This window comes from Tenebrio molitor, chromosome 1 (assembly GCF_963966145.1).
Source record: "Tenebrio molitor chromosome 1, icTenMoli1.1, whole genome shotgun sequence".
Classification (NCBI taxonomy): domain Eukaryota; kingdom Metazoa; phylum Arthropoda; class Insecta; order Coleoptera; family Tenebrionidae; genus Tenebrio; species Tenebrio molitor.
In genome coordinates this window covers 25,770,858-25,788,613 of record NC_091046.1, presented here as the reverse complement: position 1 = coordinate 25,788,613, position 17,756 = coordinate 25,770,858, and the positions used below count along the sequence as shown (strand labels likewise).

General features: G+C 33.1%; 2 protein-coding genes and 1 long non-coding RNA gene across 3 annotated transcripts; 2 read left to right on the top strand and 1 right to left on the bottom strand.

Moving 5' to 3' along the window:
- Positions 1 to 182: 182 nt before the first annotated feature.
- On the bottom strand, positions 183 to 2,800 carry LOC138126159 (uncharacterized). Its single transcript, XR_011157667.1, has 2 exons — positions 812 to 2,800; positions 183 to 755 (listed from the first exon to the last, which is right to left on the bottom strand). It is a non-coding gene; the product is annotated as an uncharacterized lncRNA (long non-coding RNA).
- Positions 2,801 to 3,045: 245 nt separating this feature from the next.
- LOC138126146 (insulin-like growth factor-binding protein complex acid labile subunit) lies at positions 3,046 to 7,511 on the top strand. The gene is made up of 2 exons (XM_069041823.1): positions 3,046 to 4,416; positions 5,812 to 7,511. Exons 1-2 carry the CDS (start codon positions 4,370 to 4,372, stop codon positions 6,569 to 6,571), a joined length of 807 nt encoding a protein of 268 aa, XP_068897924.1. The 5' UTR covers positions 3,046 to 4,369; the 3' UTR covers positions 6,572 to 7,511.
- Positions 7,512 to 15,104: 7,593 nt separating this feature from the next.
- Positions 15,105 to 17,388, top strand: emc (Basic helix-loop-helix domain-containing extra-macrochaetae). The gene is made up of 2 exons (XM_069046425.1): positions 15,105 to 15,572; positions 16,723 to 17,388. The coding sequence occupies exons 1-2, from the start codon at positions 15,198 to 15,200 to the stop codon at positions 16,765 to 16,767; spliced, it is 420 nt and encodes a 139-aa protein (XP_068902526.1). The 5' UTR covers positions 15,105 to 15,197; the 3' UTR covers positions 16,768 to 17,388.
- The last annotated feature ends 368 nt before the right edge of the window (positions 17,389 to 17,756 follow it).

Below are 17,756 nucleotides of genomic sequence, written 5' to 3'. Positions count from 1 at the left end.
AGTTTATATTAGAAAAGTTTAAAAACTAAAATTGAATATCACGGTCATTGTGTTAATTTTATTATTTTTTTATGTATGCAGTAGTACATATACAATTTATTAAAAAAAACAAACAAATATACAAGTTCTAGTAAATTATTATGTGTTACTTATTTTAAGCGCTCAGTTTTTATACATATGTCACCATTTTGTGAAATTTTTCTTGTATGAGAGGTAGCTATTTTTTATTTTTATTTTTTAATCTTTAAAATTGTGCATTGTTGACATCCAAGAAACAAGGCTGTTGTATAAATCGTACACATTAATAATGTGAATAGATGCACATGCAAACGAGCGTGTGGTTAAAAATCTTTTTTGCCCGTTGTAACAAAAACCTAATTAGCGTGTATCGTATGAACGGTTAGAAGTTTCTCAAGAGACCACTTGAAGAATACACCTGAAATACCGGAAGAAGCACAGGTGCTCGTCCGGGATCCGGAACTGTGCTCTGCAGTTCTTGAAGCAGCTGGTGAAGAGACTGCTCGCCAACCATGCTTCCTGAGATTGTTGAAGATTGTGCGTGGATTTCTAATTGTCTAAATTCACCGTGACGGCATTTGGACTAAAAACAAAGAACATGAGGGGACAGTGAAGACGCTAACGATTTGAATAAACCACCTGCTGCCATGGGAATTTCTAACGTTATTACCGAATTTGACACTTTTGCGTATGCACCACGTATGCATTACGTGGTCATTTCAGTTATATTTGTACACCTATTAAGAAAGACGTTTTGTTCTAGGTATAAATAAAAATTAAATCAATTTTTTACTTTAGTGATAACATGACAGTTTGAAGCGTAATGCAAGTGTTCATGATCAGTTTCATCAGGTTTGGATGGTTCCAGTATGCAGGTGTTTCGAGTTCCAAACGCAGTTCCCACAAGATCTCGCAGGTGAACGTTCTTGCAATTTCTCACGGAGTTATTAACGATGATGCCTCTGGCTTGACAAAAATCTGGTCCACAAATTTTATTACTTACTTTGTACAGATAAGTGTATGAGGTAATGTTCATATTTGATTTATAACATTTAAGAAGTAAGTTTTTCTTTTTTAAGAATATTTATTTTATTAAATATACTGTCCAGCTTTAAGCTTTTTCTGGAGCTTTTATGAAAATAGTGCAGCTGCAGAAATGAACAGAAACAGTGGCAAATCCGCGGCACGAGCTTGCACGTGTCCGCGTTGTGAACCACACGCGAGTAGCGTTCACACGCGTACAGCCGCCCTTATTACCAAATCATGCTCGAACAGGGTGGATTTAAAAGAATGGGTTTGGATGTTAAACAGATTATCGACGCATTTAAAAAAAAAAAAGTAATAAACATAATCACGTAAACATTCAAAGTGACAATTCACTGTCTTAGTTTCGAAAGGTTTGCATTTGAAAACACACATTTGTTGGTGAACGAAATACATACTTTAAAAACGCATCGAAAGTTCTCCACATGTGACAGATTCCCATAATAACGTATTTTGTGTTAACAAACTGTTAAAATTCTGCCAAACCACCCATGTGACACAAACGTTAAACAGCTGCACTGTAGCCCAAGTCAAAGCCATACCCTGCAACATTGTTTCAAAAACGACTGCTAGTAAACTGATTTGATGTTCCCAGTAATACATAATTAAGGTTCCTCTAATTGGTAGCTTCCTGTCAAGTGGCTGACTACCCTACTACAGTAATAGACCTGATTCAAGTCATAATTAGTGATCATGTAAAACACCTAAAGCCTACATTAACTGCATGTTCGTGCAAAGGTAAATATTACAATGATAAATGAACAGGTTGCGCCAGGCCCAAATTAAAACATTGCAAGTTAGGCAGAGTCGTCTTGGTTATTTCAGCCAACTAAAACAAAGATTTATTAACCGTCAGGGTTCGTCTGATGAATGGATCAAGTGTAACGCCAGATTTAATATCAGATATCATTGTAAATGTGCAATCTGCGGCCTTTAGAAGTGTCACGTGGCGGCGTTCATTAAACTCGAGTTTAGTCAGCATTTTAACAAAAGCTTCCATAGTGTATCCGCCCCTAATATCAGCGGATTACAGCAGTTAATGAAACGCAGCGTTTGCCACGACGTCCGCCCATACAATCTGCACCATTCATTTTAGCGCTTGTTGGGTTTTGTAACGCTTGGTATTCCTCAAGGTTTTTATGGATATGTCAAAACAGGCTACAGTGCTTAAACAGAAATAAATATAGGTGTAGGGTAAAAAAACATTCATTATTTTGATGCTTCTGTAATTTTAAAACGAATCAAAAATGTTTTATGCACCTTATTCATCCGTAGACGTTTCACGTGAGAAATGCAATTTCTTACCCAGAAAAGTTATTTGAAATTGATGAATAGTACCTAATATTATTTTACGATGCATAATAAATATTCATAATAAAAGTAGTACTTTTTTTGTCAGATTTACTTTAATAAATAGACGTAACCTAATTTCACAGTAACCAACACGTGCATCTTTTTCTTTCTATTAACAATAAAGTTTTTACAAGTCTACCTCATTGTAGCAATATTATCATTCACATGACAAACAAAATTGTCTCTCTACCTCAGTAATTGCCAGACAAAGCTTGTCGTTAATAAACTGTAGAATAATTTATTTATTTAAGTTTTAGTACTTGAATATTTTTAAAATTAGTGTAATCTAATTGCGAATAAAACAAGCAAAACAATGTACTATGGAGAAACAATAAGTGAAGCATGTTTTTATTGTGAACAATGTGAAAGCATTGACAGATAAAATTAGATTGGTAAATATTTTCATGACTCAAATTATTGAATAATATTTATTATCACATATACATACATACATATATACTAAATTAAAATTTAAACTTTATTGATTACTCTCAAATTACCCACATACCTACCTATCTAAATTTTGAATAAAAAAAATGTGTATGGTATATTAGTATGTAATAGTATTATGTAGTAGTAATTGTTTGTCTATCATAGTTGCAGTTAAATTCTATGGTGTAAAAGATATCCAGATCTTTTAGTTTTTTCTGTAAAAACATGTAAATGTTTTGTTTTATATGAACAATTCTGTTTACACCGTGAACAATAATTAATACGAGTATGAAACTACCGAGCAGTGAGTGTATAATAAAATGAGTATCTAGTGGATTCTCCTCGCATGTGTCGTGTCGAAATTTTGCAATATAATGGTTTGTATATATAACGTTCTCATTGATAACTCATTGTGTCCAAGGTCATAATTGTAAATAAGGTCAAAGAATATGTGTTTTTTGATTCTCTGATTTGTATAAGAAATGCGCATAAGATAAATATAAAGTAGTACTATCTTAACCCTCCACCACATAACATTCTAAAAATACTAACGCCCCACTTTTGTAACAGTTTTTAAGCAAATTATTAATTAACTGTAATTTGGTAATTAGGAAACGTAATCTGAAAGGGAAATATGGGGAGCGACTGGGATCTCACGGGTTAGGTACACCGGGCGGCCGAGCCACGAAATAGAAATAGACCGTCAGGATATACAGCTGCAGAACACAAGTGTTCAATGAAAAGACCCATTGCTAAGCTGTCCCATCTGCATAGTCCGGGTGTGCTGCTGATGTCGTAAAATCCCAACAAATGATTTCTTCATCTAATATAGGGGTTCAGAATAAAAAAATCTTAACATTTCTTACGCTTTCGGGCTAATAGCGGAAATATGGTGGTACCGACTTATAATTGATAAGTTGGTATCACTAACCTGATAACATACATATCTAAATATACATGACAATAGTAGAGAAGTTGAAAAATGTCATTAGGAAATATTTCTGGCTTGTTATTTATCCCGACCATCCTTTATCAATTTTTATGTTAAAAATAATAAGCCAAATGATCAAAACAGACAGGTCAGTAAGATTAAAACGTTCTTTCTTCGTAAATAAAAGATATTCACTTTTCACAAAGGCATTAATGTTGTATTAACGATCAAATTTTAAACCAGTTGTAAATGTTATAAAAATGATAACTATTAAGATAACCTCCTCTAAATCTCAAAAATTAAATATATCTAGTAGCAAATGCAGTTTTATTCGTGATTAAACAAACTTCTCCATTATCTAAAGAACAATAATTTGCATACTGTTACAGCATTGTTCGCATTAAATTGTGTTCCGTTGAGAAAGACGCTAACTTTATCAATGAACAGCACGTTACTGACACGAAATACAATGTACAAAATTGTTTGAATTTGGCGCTGATTAGGTGACGTAATAAGAGATAAATTATTAATGTTAAAGGAAGACATTTGGAATACATGCTTTTCAACAAGTGTTAAAGTTTGCCGGACAAAATGAGTTGTGTGTTAAATTTAGTGATTTTTGCGATACTGTGGCACAAGTAAGTCTTAATTTTCGTTAATTACTACACAAATTTCTCATTTTACACAATTAAATAGTCATTTTCATACGAGTATCAATACTGCAGTCACCACGCTTACAAGGTTGGTATGAACTGTACGCGTTTCAATTTGTTAAATTGGCACTCAAATCAATTACCTACTATAATCAACAAAGTTAATTAAATAGTTGTACAATAACTGATTGTCATTAGCCTACATTTTTTAAATAAAATTCATGAAATAATTTAGTTTATAAATGTATTTACAAGATTATTTGACAATTGGGCAGACAATAATACTTACATAAAATAGTCCTAAATGTACTTATTATAAAAACTAATTTTACTGTTTATACATTTTAACGCTGTCCATTTGGTCACTCTATTTTAGTCTCTTTCATTCATATGTATATTTTCACCAACTACATATCTACATACAGAAGAATAAATGAATGAAATTTTGAAAACAAACACGCAACTCGATGTAAATTTGTGTACATGAATGGAAATAATGTGTTTATCCGTTGTACTGATCTAGAAAATTTGGTTTCCTTCTAACTACACGATCATTTTCCAAACAATAACCCTTTTGAACAATATTGGGTAACTATATTTTCTACTTTGTTAAAATTTCTAATATCAATTTCACATATGTAATAATCGATCACTTTTAGTGGTCGTTTTGGTAGCCACTGGGAATGCCAAATTTGCTTATGAGTGATTTATCACGTGAGTGCCCCTGACGATTTAAATTTAGACAACAAGATAAGATCAACACAGTTTATTATTTTAAATATTTAATAACATATATTTATACAAATTATGTCGGTGGTAGTAACCTTCATTAAATGAATAAATATAAATATTTTGAAGCATATGATACTATCTAATGATTTTTGAAAGTGTTGTTTTTTTTTTGTTAACTTTGGACATTGTCTGGTTGATTTGTGGTAGTTTAGGTCAGACATGTTAAGATTAAAAACATTTTTTTGAAACTTGTAACATTTCAACTGTGGCCAGGACAACCTTCAGACAAATGGATGACTGTGCGTGTCTTCTCAAAATTACCACTCACCAAACTGCGAGAGAAACGTCAACATCCTTGTAACATATAAAAATTTGTCATCCATTCGTCTGAACATGGCCTCGGCCAGGGTGAAACATTGCAAATTTCAAAAAAAAGAAGCTCTCAGTTTAGCATATCTAACCTAAAGAACGATAACCGAACCAAAAATTATTTAATAATGAGAATAATAAATAGTTGAGCACTGGATTTATCTGTATTCACCTGTATAATAATATAATTTGCATCGTTAAGTTTTGGAAGACAAATGTAAAAACTGAATAGGTACTGTTTTTTGCCCATTTTAATAACTATTATTTTTTCATTTACAGAGTTTGGTTAATCCCCGTTGTTAATCTAACGTCTACGGAGGGAAAAACAAAAAATGTATCAGATCACATTGTGGAAATGGGTAGAGGTATCCAGGAAATTCCTCTAGGAAACACGGAGACGAAAATCTTAAATTTAGGATATAATCAAATCATATCGCTTCCAGAATTCGTCTTTCACAACAAGAGTTATAAATCTCTGACGAAAATCGAATTACATCAGAACAGGATCTGTAGTATTCACCTGACAGCATTTCGAGGGCTCAGACAGTTAGCAAGTGTCATCTTGTCAGACAACAACATTACATCCCTGGATCCTTATATTTTCAAACATAATCCCAGACTGGAAAAGATAGACTTTTCAAGGAACAAGATTAGCTTCAATCGATTACGAGTATTCTTAGTGTCACAAACATTAGAATCACTGATTGTCTCCCAGAATAGAATCGAACAAATCTACGAATTAACTTTTATAGGAGTACCTAACTTGAAGAATCTGATTTTAGATGGAAACATATTGTCCATAATAGCTCCAAATAGCTTTAAGTCTCTAAACAAATTGCAGTATTTGTCTTTGACAAACACAGGTGTTTATCGTTTAAGTGAGTCAATGTTTAATAATAATCTGCCAAGAATCATTGATTTACAAGAGACTCCTCTCGCCAAGAGATTCGATCCTCCACTGAAGAAAATCACAAACAACGCTGTTAGAAATTTAATTAATATGGATCAATATATTTTTCTCGGTGATACAACAGTTTAAATGAGGATCTAGAGAAATGTGTCGATTTATTCGTGTGTGATTTTAACGAGACTACAAAACTGTAAAATTTTAAACGTAACATCTCATTTCATTACAAAAGTGTCATCTGTAAGCTGAGTTACAGCAGAGTCTTCAAATTGTGACACAAAATCAAGACAGGCAATTTACTAAATGATTTTCGTTAATATTTGCTTTCAATCATGATCTCTTTTGAAAGCTGTTATTATTTATTTTGCATATTTTGCATTTCTTCTTGCATATAATTGAGTGTCTTGATTAACAAGCGCAAGTTCGAGGTAGTGTGTAATTTCGTAATTTTGCATGCAAGCAGTTCGTGTGTCACATCCTTTTAACTACCTAATGTGAATATTAAAGTCAGCTTTGCATATTATTAGCTTTAACTTCTTCCTGTACGGTTGATTGTTAAGGTGTAGAAAATATGTAAAGTTATCTATTTAAATTCAATATCTAATAGTCGCTTATAGTTAAGAATCGTTTATGATTTACATTACTGTACTTTTATTTATTACTTTTTTATCAAAAATTTTTACAATATCACCAATAACAATTGATATGTTGGAGAAGCAGGTATATATGTATTATGTAGTTCTAAAATAGGTTTATTACGTGACATTCTCCAATTTCGATTTTCTTTCTTGCAATATGTAGAAGTACAGACTTTTTGCGTTGTTTTGAATTTTCAAAACTCTTCTCAATACTTTCATAGATAGTTAAAGTAAATGTTTTCATCTGGATATCGGTATAACTTGATTCATAATCATGGGTATTACTCTACAATTTATGTAACTTAAGATTAGATTATAAGAAATAGACACTACGGAGAATTACTATGTTAAGTACAAACTCGATATAAAGTTCGTGTGTACCTGAATAGTGTGTAATAAGATTAATTTTATAATAAATTTAATATTAAAGCTAAGTATTGACACTTATTTAAATGGAAAATTTCGGATCTGCATCGGAAATCTAATTTTTTGTTTTTGAAATAAAAAAAATATATATTTTCAAGATTACTATTTAAGATACGAGAACATCTATAATGCGCAACTAAAAATATTTTTGAAAGATGCAGGAGTACATTCTTATTTTTATTTACCCAACAGATTTTACAACAGAAACATGGTCTGCTAACAATTACTCTATTATCATTTGAATGTATTCTAGGAAAATACTTTTACACTGGTTTTACGTCAGTTTTGTTTACAAAAAAATGGTTTGTGAAAGGTCCACTAATCTTATACCCACGTGTAGGAATTTGTGTTATCTTTTGTGTTAATTTTTTTATTGCCCTGTTATTCGTGTACTAAAATTGTACCTATACATTAGACGTCAACTTGACGTTACTGGTCTGAAAATGAGAATGAGTGAAAAATGTGAAACTGACGCTAAAAAAGTATTTGTCTCTTTGTCTGCCGACTGATGTCGCCATCAGATCTATGGCTTACAGATAATTAATCAAAAAAATATGTTCCGGTGTCGTAAATGCCAAAACATTTTTTTGGTAATCCTTCTAGGAAGTCGTCTTTCTAACAAACAGCTACACTTTGGGAGGTTACGTCTCTTTGCAGCTGTTAACAGCCTTATTCTGAAGAAGGGGCTGTTCGGTGATACCGCAAGTCTGGCTAACATTGCACAAAGCATTTCAATCAGCGGGTGAACACATTCAGCCCTTTTGGTTGTGCCGTTCAGGCCGCAGTACACAAACTGGAGGAGACGAAACATGTGTGCATACACACCAGAATGGAGTTCGTTTCTCACACTAGCGCAGGTGTTGATTCAATCTGCTGGTTACCTTATCTTGCCGCACAAACACCGCTGCTGTGGGAAAATATCATTTATCCACCAGTCACGCAATACTTAAATATTTCTTGCTATTTACGAAATATCTTCTTTACATTAATTCAGATCACTTATCGAGTGCGAAAAATGTTTACTTGCTTTGGAAAATTCAGATATCACACCGTATAAAAAATTATGCAAGATTACAATTTGTACTTTGATAAACAGATCGAAACAGAACACTGTCTACTTTTATATTGCAAATATTTTAGGACAAAAATCCACTCCAACAAGTGAATATCAAGCAACATTATTTTATTCCTGGAATTAACAAACCAATCTAACATATGTATTATCATAAATAAGCTGCACGACTGATATTCAAAATTTCTTGAAAATTGGTAATATTTACGATTTCAGACTAAAATTTGTCATAGTTATTAAATAACACATAGTTCCTTTCTTGTTTTTAAAAGGAAATTCCCAAACATTTGTGCCTTACAGGCTGATCTGTTTTCAGTCTTTTTTCTTTTTTAAAGTCCATATGTGATCGCCTTTACGGCCTGCATAATGTTAGAACGTTCAAGAAGGCATCCTGTTCAATGATTCCTTTCATATGCAGCTGGTGTAAGCCTGGAACTTGTCTTTTAAACGACTGCACGTTTTAAATTCTGTGTGGCCGATCTGTTTATTATGCGTGAAATCTTGAAGTTTTCATCTTTAATTAAAAGACAGAAACTGTAGCTCCTGCAGTTATTTGTACTTATATTCGGACTTTATTGTATCTAACAGGTTAAAATTTGAACATTTTTACTTACTTAATGTACTAAGTCTGCTGCAGCAGCTTTTGTGGATTGTTGAGTTATTATTTATGCCTGCGTTATTGTGTCATTACAAAAGCGTTTTTAATGATCACTTATAGGAATAATACAATCGCCTCTTTAAAAGCACCAATAAGCGATGGTATGCGTTTATTCAATTAGGACCATATTGCTAATCATCTTGTACTATCACGAACGTTGAAGAAGCTTGCAGGAAATCAATTCAACCACAGTTTGCAGGTGTGTAAATAATTATTTTCAATTTACTTGCATTTGAAATTCACATATACCTGCCTACATATACTCACATACGCTAATTACAAACGGTAAATGTGTTAGTTTCACATTAAATATCTCACCATCACATAATTAAACTACTTTCTGTTAACTAATTGATATAACCAACAGGTTTAAATACTCGTTTTTCGAAAACATGTTTTTTAAGTAATTATGTACCAAAACAAATGAAAAATGTAAATTTATTTGCTTGCACACCTGACAATATGACGTCAAGTTATATGTTTGATGTACAAATAGGTGTTAATAAACCTTGCATATTCATTAGGTTATTCGCAGAATATTTTTCATTACGAATACTAATTTTATTCTTACGTCGTCAGTGCATATTACGTTATCGAAAAAATATCAAATTTAGCTTATCCTTATCGGACTATTAATAATGTTTGGGATTTTTTAGACTTACGTCTTTGCCTGATTCACGATAAAAATTAGTTTATAGATTAGGAAGGGTTGCAGTTGACATGTTTATCCTCACAAAAACTGATACAGCTTTCTACGTAGTAAGATTTAGATAAGGGTAATTTAAGACGTGCTCGGTTTGGGTTTTATCACTACCAGGGTAAGCTAGGCCCCTGAACGATAAGAAATATGACCTGCCATAAATAGTGATCAAACGAAATACATTTTTCTTGAATTTTTCACGAAGTTATTAAAATATGTTACCAACTTTTATATCTCTATTGCACTTAAGCCTGCGTCATTGACAAAGATTTAACTAAAATACTGCACTGTGTTCAAAGTGTATTTAAAATATGGAAAAACAGGAATGTTCAACAATTAGATAATTACAACAGAATTTCATAAAATATTGTAATATACTTAATATTTTATTCATATGTGTGTAAGTACATGTGACAGAAATTTATTTAGTTTAGAGAGAAAAGCAGTCAGTCTAGTAACAATTATACCTAGTAATTGATGCTTATTATATGTAATGCATTCTTAAATTCATTTGGATCTGTAAATTACCTTCATTGTAAAAGGTGTAAACATGAGTCGATAAATATCGTCGTTGTCACAAAACTCCTATGTGCAAAAATGTTCCATGTTGTTCTCCGCCATCTGTTTATTCATATTTTTTTTTTAGAATAAGTTGATCAGAAAATAGTTTGATATCATAATTTATATAGATTTCATAGAAAATTATTCTTAGAATTGATTTTGCTGAAAACTTTTTGTAGGTACAATTTTTGACGTTTCTTTTACTTTTTAAAAAATTAAAAGTTAAACATTTTACACAGTATTGGTATTTGGTATTGTCGTGGCAACGATAAGAACGATAACTCAGTAGAGCTTATTTTGTGGTTTTATACATACATAGTTTTGAGAAAAAAATCCACTTTTTTTCCTACTGCAGGGTATTTCACGAGTGATAATGAGCCCGGCGGAATAGAAATTGCAATCCACAATACAATCTCACAATACATTGGAACGTACACCTGGATATAGAGGCGATAAAGATCCGGCTTTTCCTCCCGATGTATTGTGGGTTGCATTTTCTATTTCACCGGGCTCATTCACTCGTGAAATACCCTGTACACAGACTGATTCACATAACTTTCCGACCCTGACGAAATTTAAATGCAGCCAGAAATACCTTTTTCATTCATAACTTGATCCAAAAACACGAATAATTTTAAACTTTTGTATGGTTTCGACATCCTTCACAAAAGTCTCAATTATAAAAATTTATAATGGCTGTAATGGACTATATTTTTTTTATTTAAGAAACTGACTCATCATATTTCAGTATCACATCGACTTTTTCGTCATTGGAGCACATTTTAATTAACAAAAAATATTTCAGAATTACATATATGTATTTTCTGTCTAAAATCGATAGGTACTCGTAAATCAATCATACTACATATTTCATTAAATATGTAAATATTAATTGATTGTATCTAATTAGGAAACGGGCTGTTTCATATTTCATCTTTACCCTCAAAATGTACTGCACATGTTTGTCAAATAATATTTGGCGTTTCGTTATCGCTAAACCTTAAACTTCAAATAAAGATAAGTCGTCACTGTTTCCTAAATTTATGTTTATTCTTTTTTAAACGAGATAAGCTGGGCGCTGGACCTAAGACGTGGCTTCATCATTCATCACACACAGATAACCTACAAACTCTATGATAGATGTTATATATACGGGGTGAAATCGAAATACATCATATTAAAACTTTAGACCATTTGTCAAAATCACGTGCATTCAATTTTGCGCTATACCTCCTCATGAGGGCACAAATGTCATGTGCAGCACAAAAGTTAAGTACGCCACTGACATCACGTTAGAAAGAATAGTAAATACCTAAGATTAAAAATTATCGAGTGCAATGCAAAAAAGGTACAAAAATTTTTGGTTTCACTTGGTTTTCATTCATACCTAGTATTCTTACAAGTTTTTGCGGCTCTGTGTATTGAAAGTGTTTTTGGACTATTTCATTCATTGTAAGGTTTTGCGACTCTCTGTTTTTAAAGTGTTTTTGCGGCTATGCATGTTTTGATTTGTTAGAGCTTCCAGAAGCGTCTCATTCGGGGTGAAATTAAGTTAAATTGGAATTTATGAATTTAAAATGTTCGGTTTATTCACTTATTGAAGATACCATGGTTTACATATTATGATGCATTTCAATTTCACCCTGTATATACATAATATTTTTTTATCACTTACTTTAAATAAAGTACATAGGTATGTACAGTTGCGGCCGTTGAAATCTCAGACAGGAAAGATTTAAACACTCTGTATAAATTCCGAAATTTGATTAGCGTAAACAGGATTTTCATCGAGGTTTATAAAGTCAGTATCAGTATTTAACATATTAGGTCAGAATCGCGCGTAACTTTTGAAATGCCGCAATTATCTGATTTGCAAAAATGTGTTTGACTGAGGGACGGTGTGAGTATAAGAGCCATTGCGAGAGAAATTAATGGTGATAATGTTTGAGTGACATTTTGAGAACGTCACTTTCAAAGCCAAAAGTTTGGCGTTGTCAAAGTGTCTGAGTTTTCAACGGCCGCAACTGTACCTACCTATATTCTACTGCACTAGTGTTTATACCTATTACAGATACATTGTAGGTATTCATCCTGTAACCGAATAAAGATTAATTTATTATCAATTTAAAACAGGCGAGAAAATTACTTTGAACTTTACTCAGAAAAAGAGATATGCAATAAGAGAGGAACAACAAAAATAATAATTCTTATTGACCGTCATTAGAAGTGTTTTTTTTTTGCTTGATACTCATTACTTATTTATTACTTAATAGCTTTCTCTATCTAACTTTGTACTTTTAAGTATGAAGCACGTGTCTAATTGTTCTTTGAAATGTAAGTTTTAATATCTTGCAAGGAAGATTATCACGTCAAACAAACAATAGTATATTAAAAGACAAGTTTCATAAGACCAGTCTTGAAGCACGAATTCAAGATTAAAAAACGAGTGGCTTAGCCACGAGTTATTTTAAAGAATGAGTGCTTCAAGGTCTTATGAAACGAGTTTTTTATACTATTTTTTGTAATTTGCCCTCTTTAAGCCGTTTTTAAACAAAAATGTTTACTTTCCTCGATTTAGGGATTTTTGTGGCGGTTGGTAATGTCTTAATTTTAAAAGTGAAAATTTGATCAAGTCTTCAAAGTCGCCTTTTGTTTTATCCAAATTCTGTCACAAAACACGAATATGAAAGATAATCTTTCATGTACGCCCGCTGAAATACGTGAAATTCCCAAAAATACGGTCGCGAATTTGTTGCTTGATAAATCCTGATAAATAATTCTTTGCACATTTTGTAATTTAAACTGACACGCATGACGAATCAAGTTTTGCCAACCTAAAAATTTTCGTAAAATGTTCCGTGAAATAATGGCTATAAGGACATCCCAGATGATGACGTCGCGTTCGTTAATATGTCTATTAGACAATCAAAATGGAGGCAAATTACAAAAAATATGTTATGCAAATTACTGCCAGTAGAGTATCTAGATAATGAAATTTTCTAGTTGTCTTACACGGTACAGGTATAAAACAAATCTTCAGACCCAAAAAAAAAAATTAAACACTTTGTGCAACAAACTGTTGTTTTTATGTCTTGGGAGTATGCGTAGGAGCTTGCGGAAACTAGACAGCAATATGGCATTAATGAAGAGTAATTATGAATAGAGAGTTAATTACGGCCGTTATCGTCCACGCTCTGTTTGAGAATCGGCGCCATGGTTATCAAAGACCTGTGACTTGACCCCTTTCCTGACCTTACAGTAACTACCAGCTGCAACACAGAATTCATCAATATGCCCATTCATTATTAATGCGTTCCAACAATTATAAAAGTATGGTGATCACTGAATATTGTTTTGGAAATTTTGTCTTGTTTTTTTTCATCGCTACAAACTGTGTGTGATCCATTCCTAATACATATTACATACCTCTAAGTAGGTACATACTTTAAAACTGGGAACACTTTTTACAGACTGTTAAATTGTTTCCAGTTTTTGAGATAACATTAGGATTATTTAAATACGAGTATATCTAATATTTTTAAATATTATCTTAAAATTAATTTCATTCTGAATCTACAGTGACGCAAAAATTCTTACAATCATTACAAGTACTCAGTTTGGTTACTACGCAGTTTAAATAACAACACGATTTTATTACACACTTGGGTACGTAATAGGTTTTTTTTTAATAAACAGGGTTGATAATTATTGTCACGATTATTTTAATAAAGCTGTCTCATACTTCAGTCGCTTTCTGTTTTCCTATTATTTTTTGCCATTCCTATACCAGAATCAGACAGAATCACTCACAATAGATGATAACCACTTAGTACACAATTAAATGCCAGTTCTACAATTATGCGTTATATAACATATGAAATAAGTACTTCAAACTTGCCAAATATTACTTATTGGCATAAATTGAAACCCATAACTGTATCAATAATTTAGCTTACACCACTTCCAGCGAGTAGAGAATAAAATGTCTTTGTTTAGTGATCAGTTAAAAAAAAATGTATATAAAAACAATGACTTTCTTTTTCTCCCTAAGTGGGTATTAAAGCTGAAGTTTCATTTTTGTTGTCAGTTCATTTCTTAATACGTACCTATATGTACGTAGTTTTTAGATTTCAGAATCTAATTGTAAGTTTAAAATTATTTTACGTAAATAACATTACATATTTACCTAAAATGTTTGGTTTTGTTAGTTTCAATATTTCGTGCAAAACGTTTACACAAAATTGTTATAGGTAAAAATGTTGTAACATTATCGATATGCAAATGAAATGAGCCCAAAAAAAATAACAACAAAAAAGGAAAGTTTCATTCCGATAATGTTTCTAACAACTAAAAGGAATTCAGGACCCCCAACTTTGACCGTGACTTGACAAGATTAATTTATGTATTTCGCGTCGAAGACCGGACGTTGGCGGAAATGCAGTAACCGGCGCCTTCTATGATTGGCAGGACGATTGCGCCGTGTTGATCTCGGCGCCTGCAACATTACCTGAACGATCAAGGATTCACATTGGCGGGCTCCACCCCGCGCAACCTGGCGCCTCTTTTCATTGGCTTTGCCCTCTCCACTCGTTCTATAAAATCCTAGTACGGCAAAATGAACCGTTCATTCGACAGTTTATCGTCGAGAGAGTGTTAACTTGAGTTTCTGTGTTCAGTGTGTTATCCTGCTCAACTTGTCAAACATGAAAGCCGTCAGTGTAGTGTGTGCGGAAAACAATATCGCCGGAATTAATTCCGGAAGAGTGTCTAAACCTAAAAAGGATATAGAAAATGAAGAAATTCAAATGTACCTCAGCAAATTAAAGGATTTGGTACCTTTCATGCCCAAGAATAGGAAATTGTCCAAATTGGAAGTCATCCAGTATGTTATCGATTACATCTGCGATTTGCAAAGTGCTCTCGAGACGCATCCCGCGGTCAGCACATTTGACGCTGCTGCAGCTCTTGGACAAAAAAAATCGCAAGAAGCGATCAGCCCGCGACAACCCCTGGGACTCAGGGCGAGTCCCAACACCATTCTTTCACCTTGCGAAGCGCCCGTCCTTCAGAATGGCACGGTAAGGCTGCTCTTAATTATAGTTTGGCACTTTTTTGCGTCCTCGAAAATTAGAAAATCCTGACCTCGTGTCGTGTCGTTTGTATTCCAACCAGCATTCGGTGTAAATTTCGCGGTTGACAAAACGCGAATCACGCGACGAGTTGTCCCCAATATCCCAAAAATTTCTTCGTTCACGAAATTTACAATTGTTTGGTGACAGGTGTGAATTTCACACCCATTGTTTAAACGGGAACAATAACTAGTTACATTTGCTTATTATGAGTTCTTGACCCGCCGTATCCGTTTGTCGCGAGGGTCACGTGTCTGTATCCGGGATAACCAATATGCCGACACCTGGGTTTATAGGGTTCGTCGTATGGGCTAACGGTCCCGTGCAGATGTGCTTAAACACGTGCATCATCAACATCTGGCTTGATTGTCCTTTCTTCGTACACATACTCTATTGATCGCAGTTTTTATATCAATCTAATAATGCTCACTTTATGTATTCATCGTACCCAACAGAATTTCTCCCCAAGACGCGATTCTCTTATCAATTGCTGCCAAGTGTTTCGACTCCGTGACACATGTTCAATTAGGGTAATTATAAGGTCAGCTGTCGAGCTTAACACATGTCCTCTCTGAGGGTTTTTAATTAATTTATGTTACCATCATTACCCCTATGACAGATTTCGTTGCCTCCATTCAACACACCCCAATAAATATCTAACGAATTCACACACACACACGTCGCTACGAACCTTATCGCTTCGTATTTAGTAAGGGACGTGCCTTGTGGGTAAGCTTTTAATCACCAGTAACGGAGATTGGCGTTTTTTTTTTCGTGGAATATGCAAAAAGATCAGACTTTCCCAGGCGGTGATTTCGTGGCATTTGATCCCATTCAATGTGATCTAATCCGTGATGGCGTGGACTCGCTCAAGCATGTCAGCAATTTAGAAATTGGCATTTTGAAATCTAAAAACCGTGACCGCTTTGTGTGGGGGGCGGATGAACACGTGCAACGAACACAGTGAAATGTACGCCGATTTCCAATTCAATCCGTCCGTACCGTTACTTTTATAACTGAACCTACGCATTACATTGAAAGTCTCTTACTTGAATTTTCGCAGAACTCGTGGATTAACGTCTACTTTTTATTGTTCCAGACTCCTGAAAAGCTGACGCCGTCAGAAAGACAAGTTCCTTGCTAAATAGTAAGAAGACCTCCCACAAACAGTGATCTTGAATATCATCCTCATCTCATTCCAAAATGATCATTATGACAAAACAGTCTTTATGGAAGAAAAGGCTGTCTATTTTTGGATAATTCGCCTCATTTTAGGTATTATAAAGAACGACTGAATTCATTATTTATATTTTGAGTGAAGAAAAACAGTTAATCGTGTGTGCGTTGAGGAGAAAGTGAATATGTGAAGCACTTAGTGATGTACCTGTTTATGTTGCAATTGTTATGTAGATTTTATTTTATTGTTTTGTATATACATTAGGCGAGTTTATTGTACTTCTTTAATTTCTTTTTTTTTATAGACAAAAAAGTTCATAAGTGAAATTTTGATATTGTAGCTTTATCACAGATTTTTTTTAAATGATTTTGTGACTTTTCATTCTGTGATGTTTAGTATGTAATTGTGTACAAAGTGTAATCTCTACGTGAGACTTTGGTTGAGATCACAGTTTTTAGACGATTGTGATTTTGACTCTGTACATTTTTGTTCTAGAACATTATTGTAAATAGTTACCTATATAGCAACTGAATGTTGTTTGGATTTTTATTATATGAAGATATTTCAAATAAAATCATTTTAAAATAATTTGATTCGTTTTTAACATCTACCATCTTTAAGTTTAAGCGATCTGTTAGTTGAAAACAAAATGGTTACGTACATACTCATAGATTTGTAAAAAATCTTGTTTCTCACATTCTTCTACATGAAATACAATTTAAAATATCTAAACAAGGATTTTAAACTACCTAAAATGTTCATTCTACCGCATTTTTAATTGGTTTATTTGCCGAAAGTCAACACAAATAATTTTAAATCGACAACTTTTATTTTTAATAAGGATACTTTAATTTTCTTAGATAGATAGTTAGATACCTACTTTATTCAAAAATAATAGTATATTACATAATGGAAAGTGAGTGATATCGTGCGAGTGGGAATTTTGACACACGAGG

Coding starts and splice junctions, on each gene's coding strand:
- LOC138126146 (XM_069041823.1), top strand. CDS start 4,370: ATGAGTTGTGTGTTAAATTTAGTGATTTTTGCGATACTGTGGCACAA. Junction 4,417..5,811: donor TTTGCGATACTGTGGCACAA/GTAAGTCTTAAT, acceptor TTTCATTTACAG/AGTTTGGTTAATCCCCGTTG.
- emc (XM_069046425.1), top strand. CDS start 15,198: ATGAAAGCCGTCAGTGTAGTGTGTGCGGAAAACAATATCGCCGGAATT. Junction 15,573..16,722: donor CCGTCCTTCAGAATGGCACG/GTAAGGCTGCTC, acceptor TTATTGTTCCAG/ACTCCTGAAAAGCTGACGCC.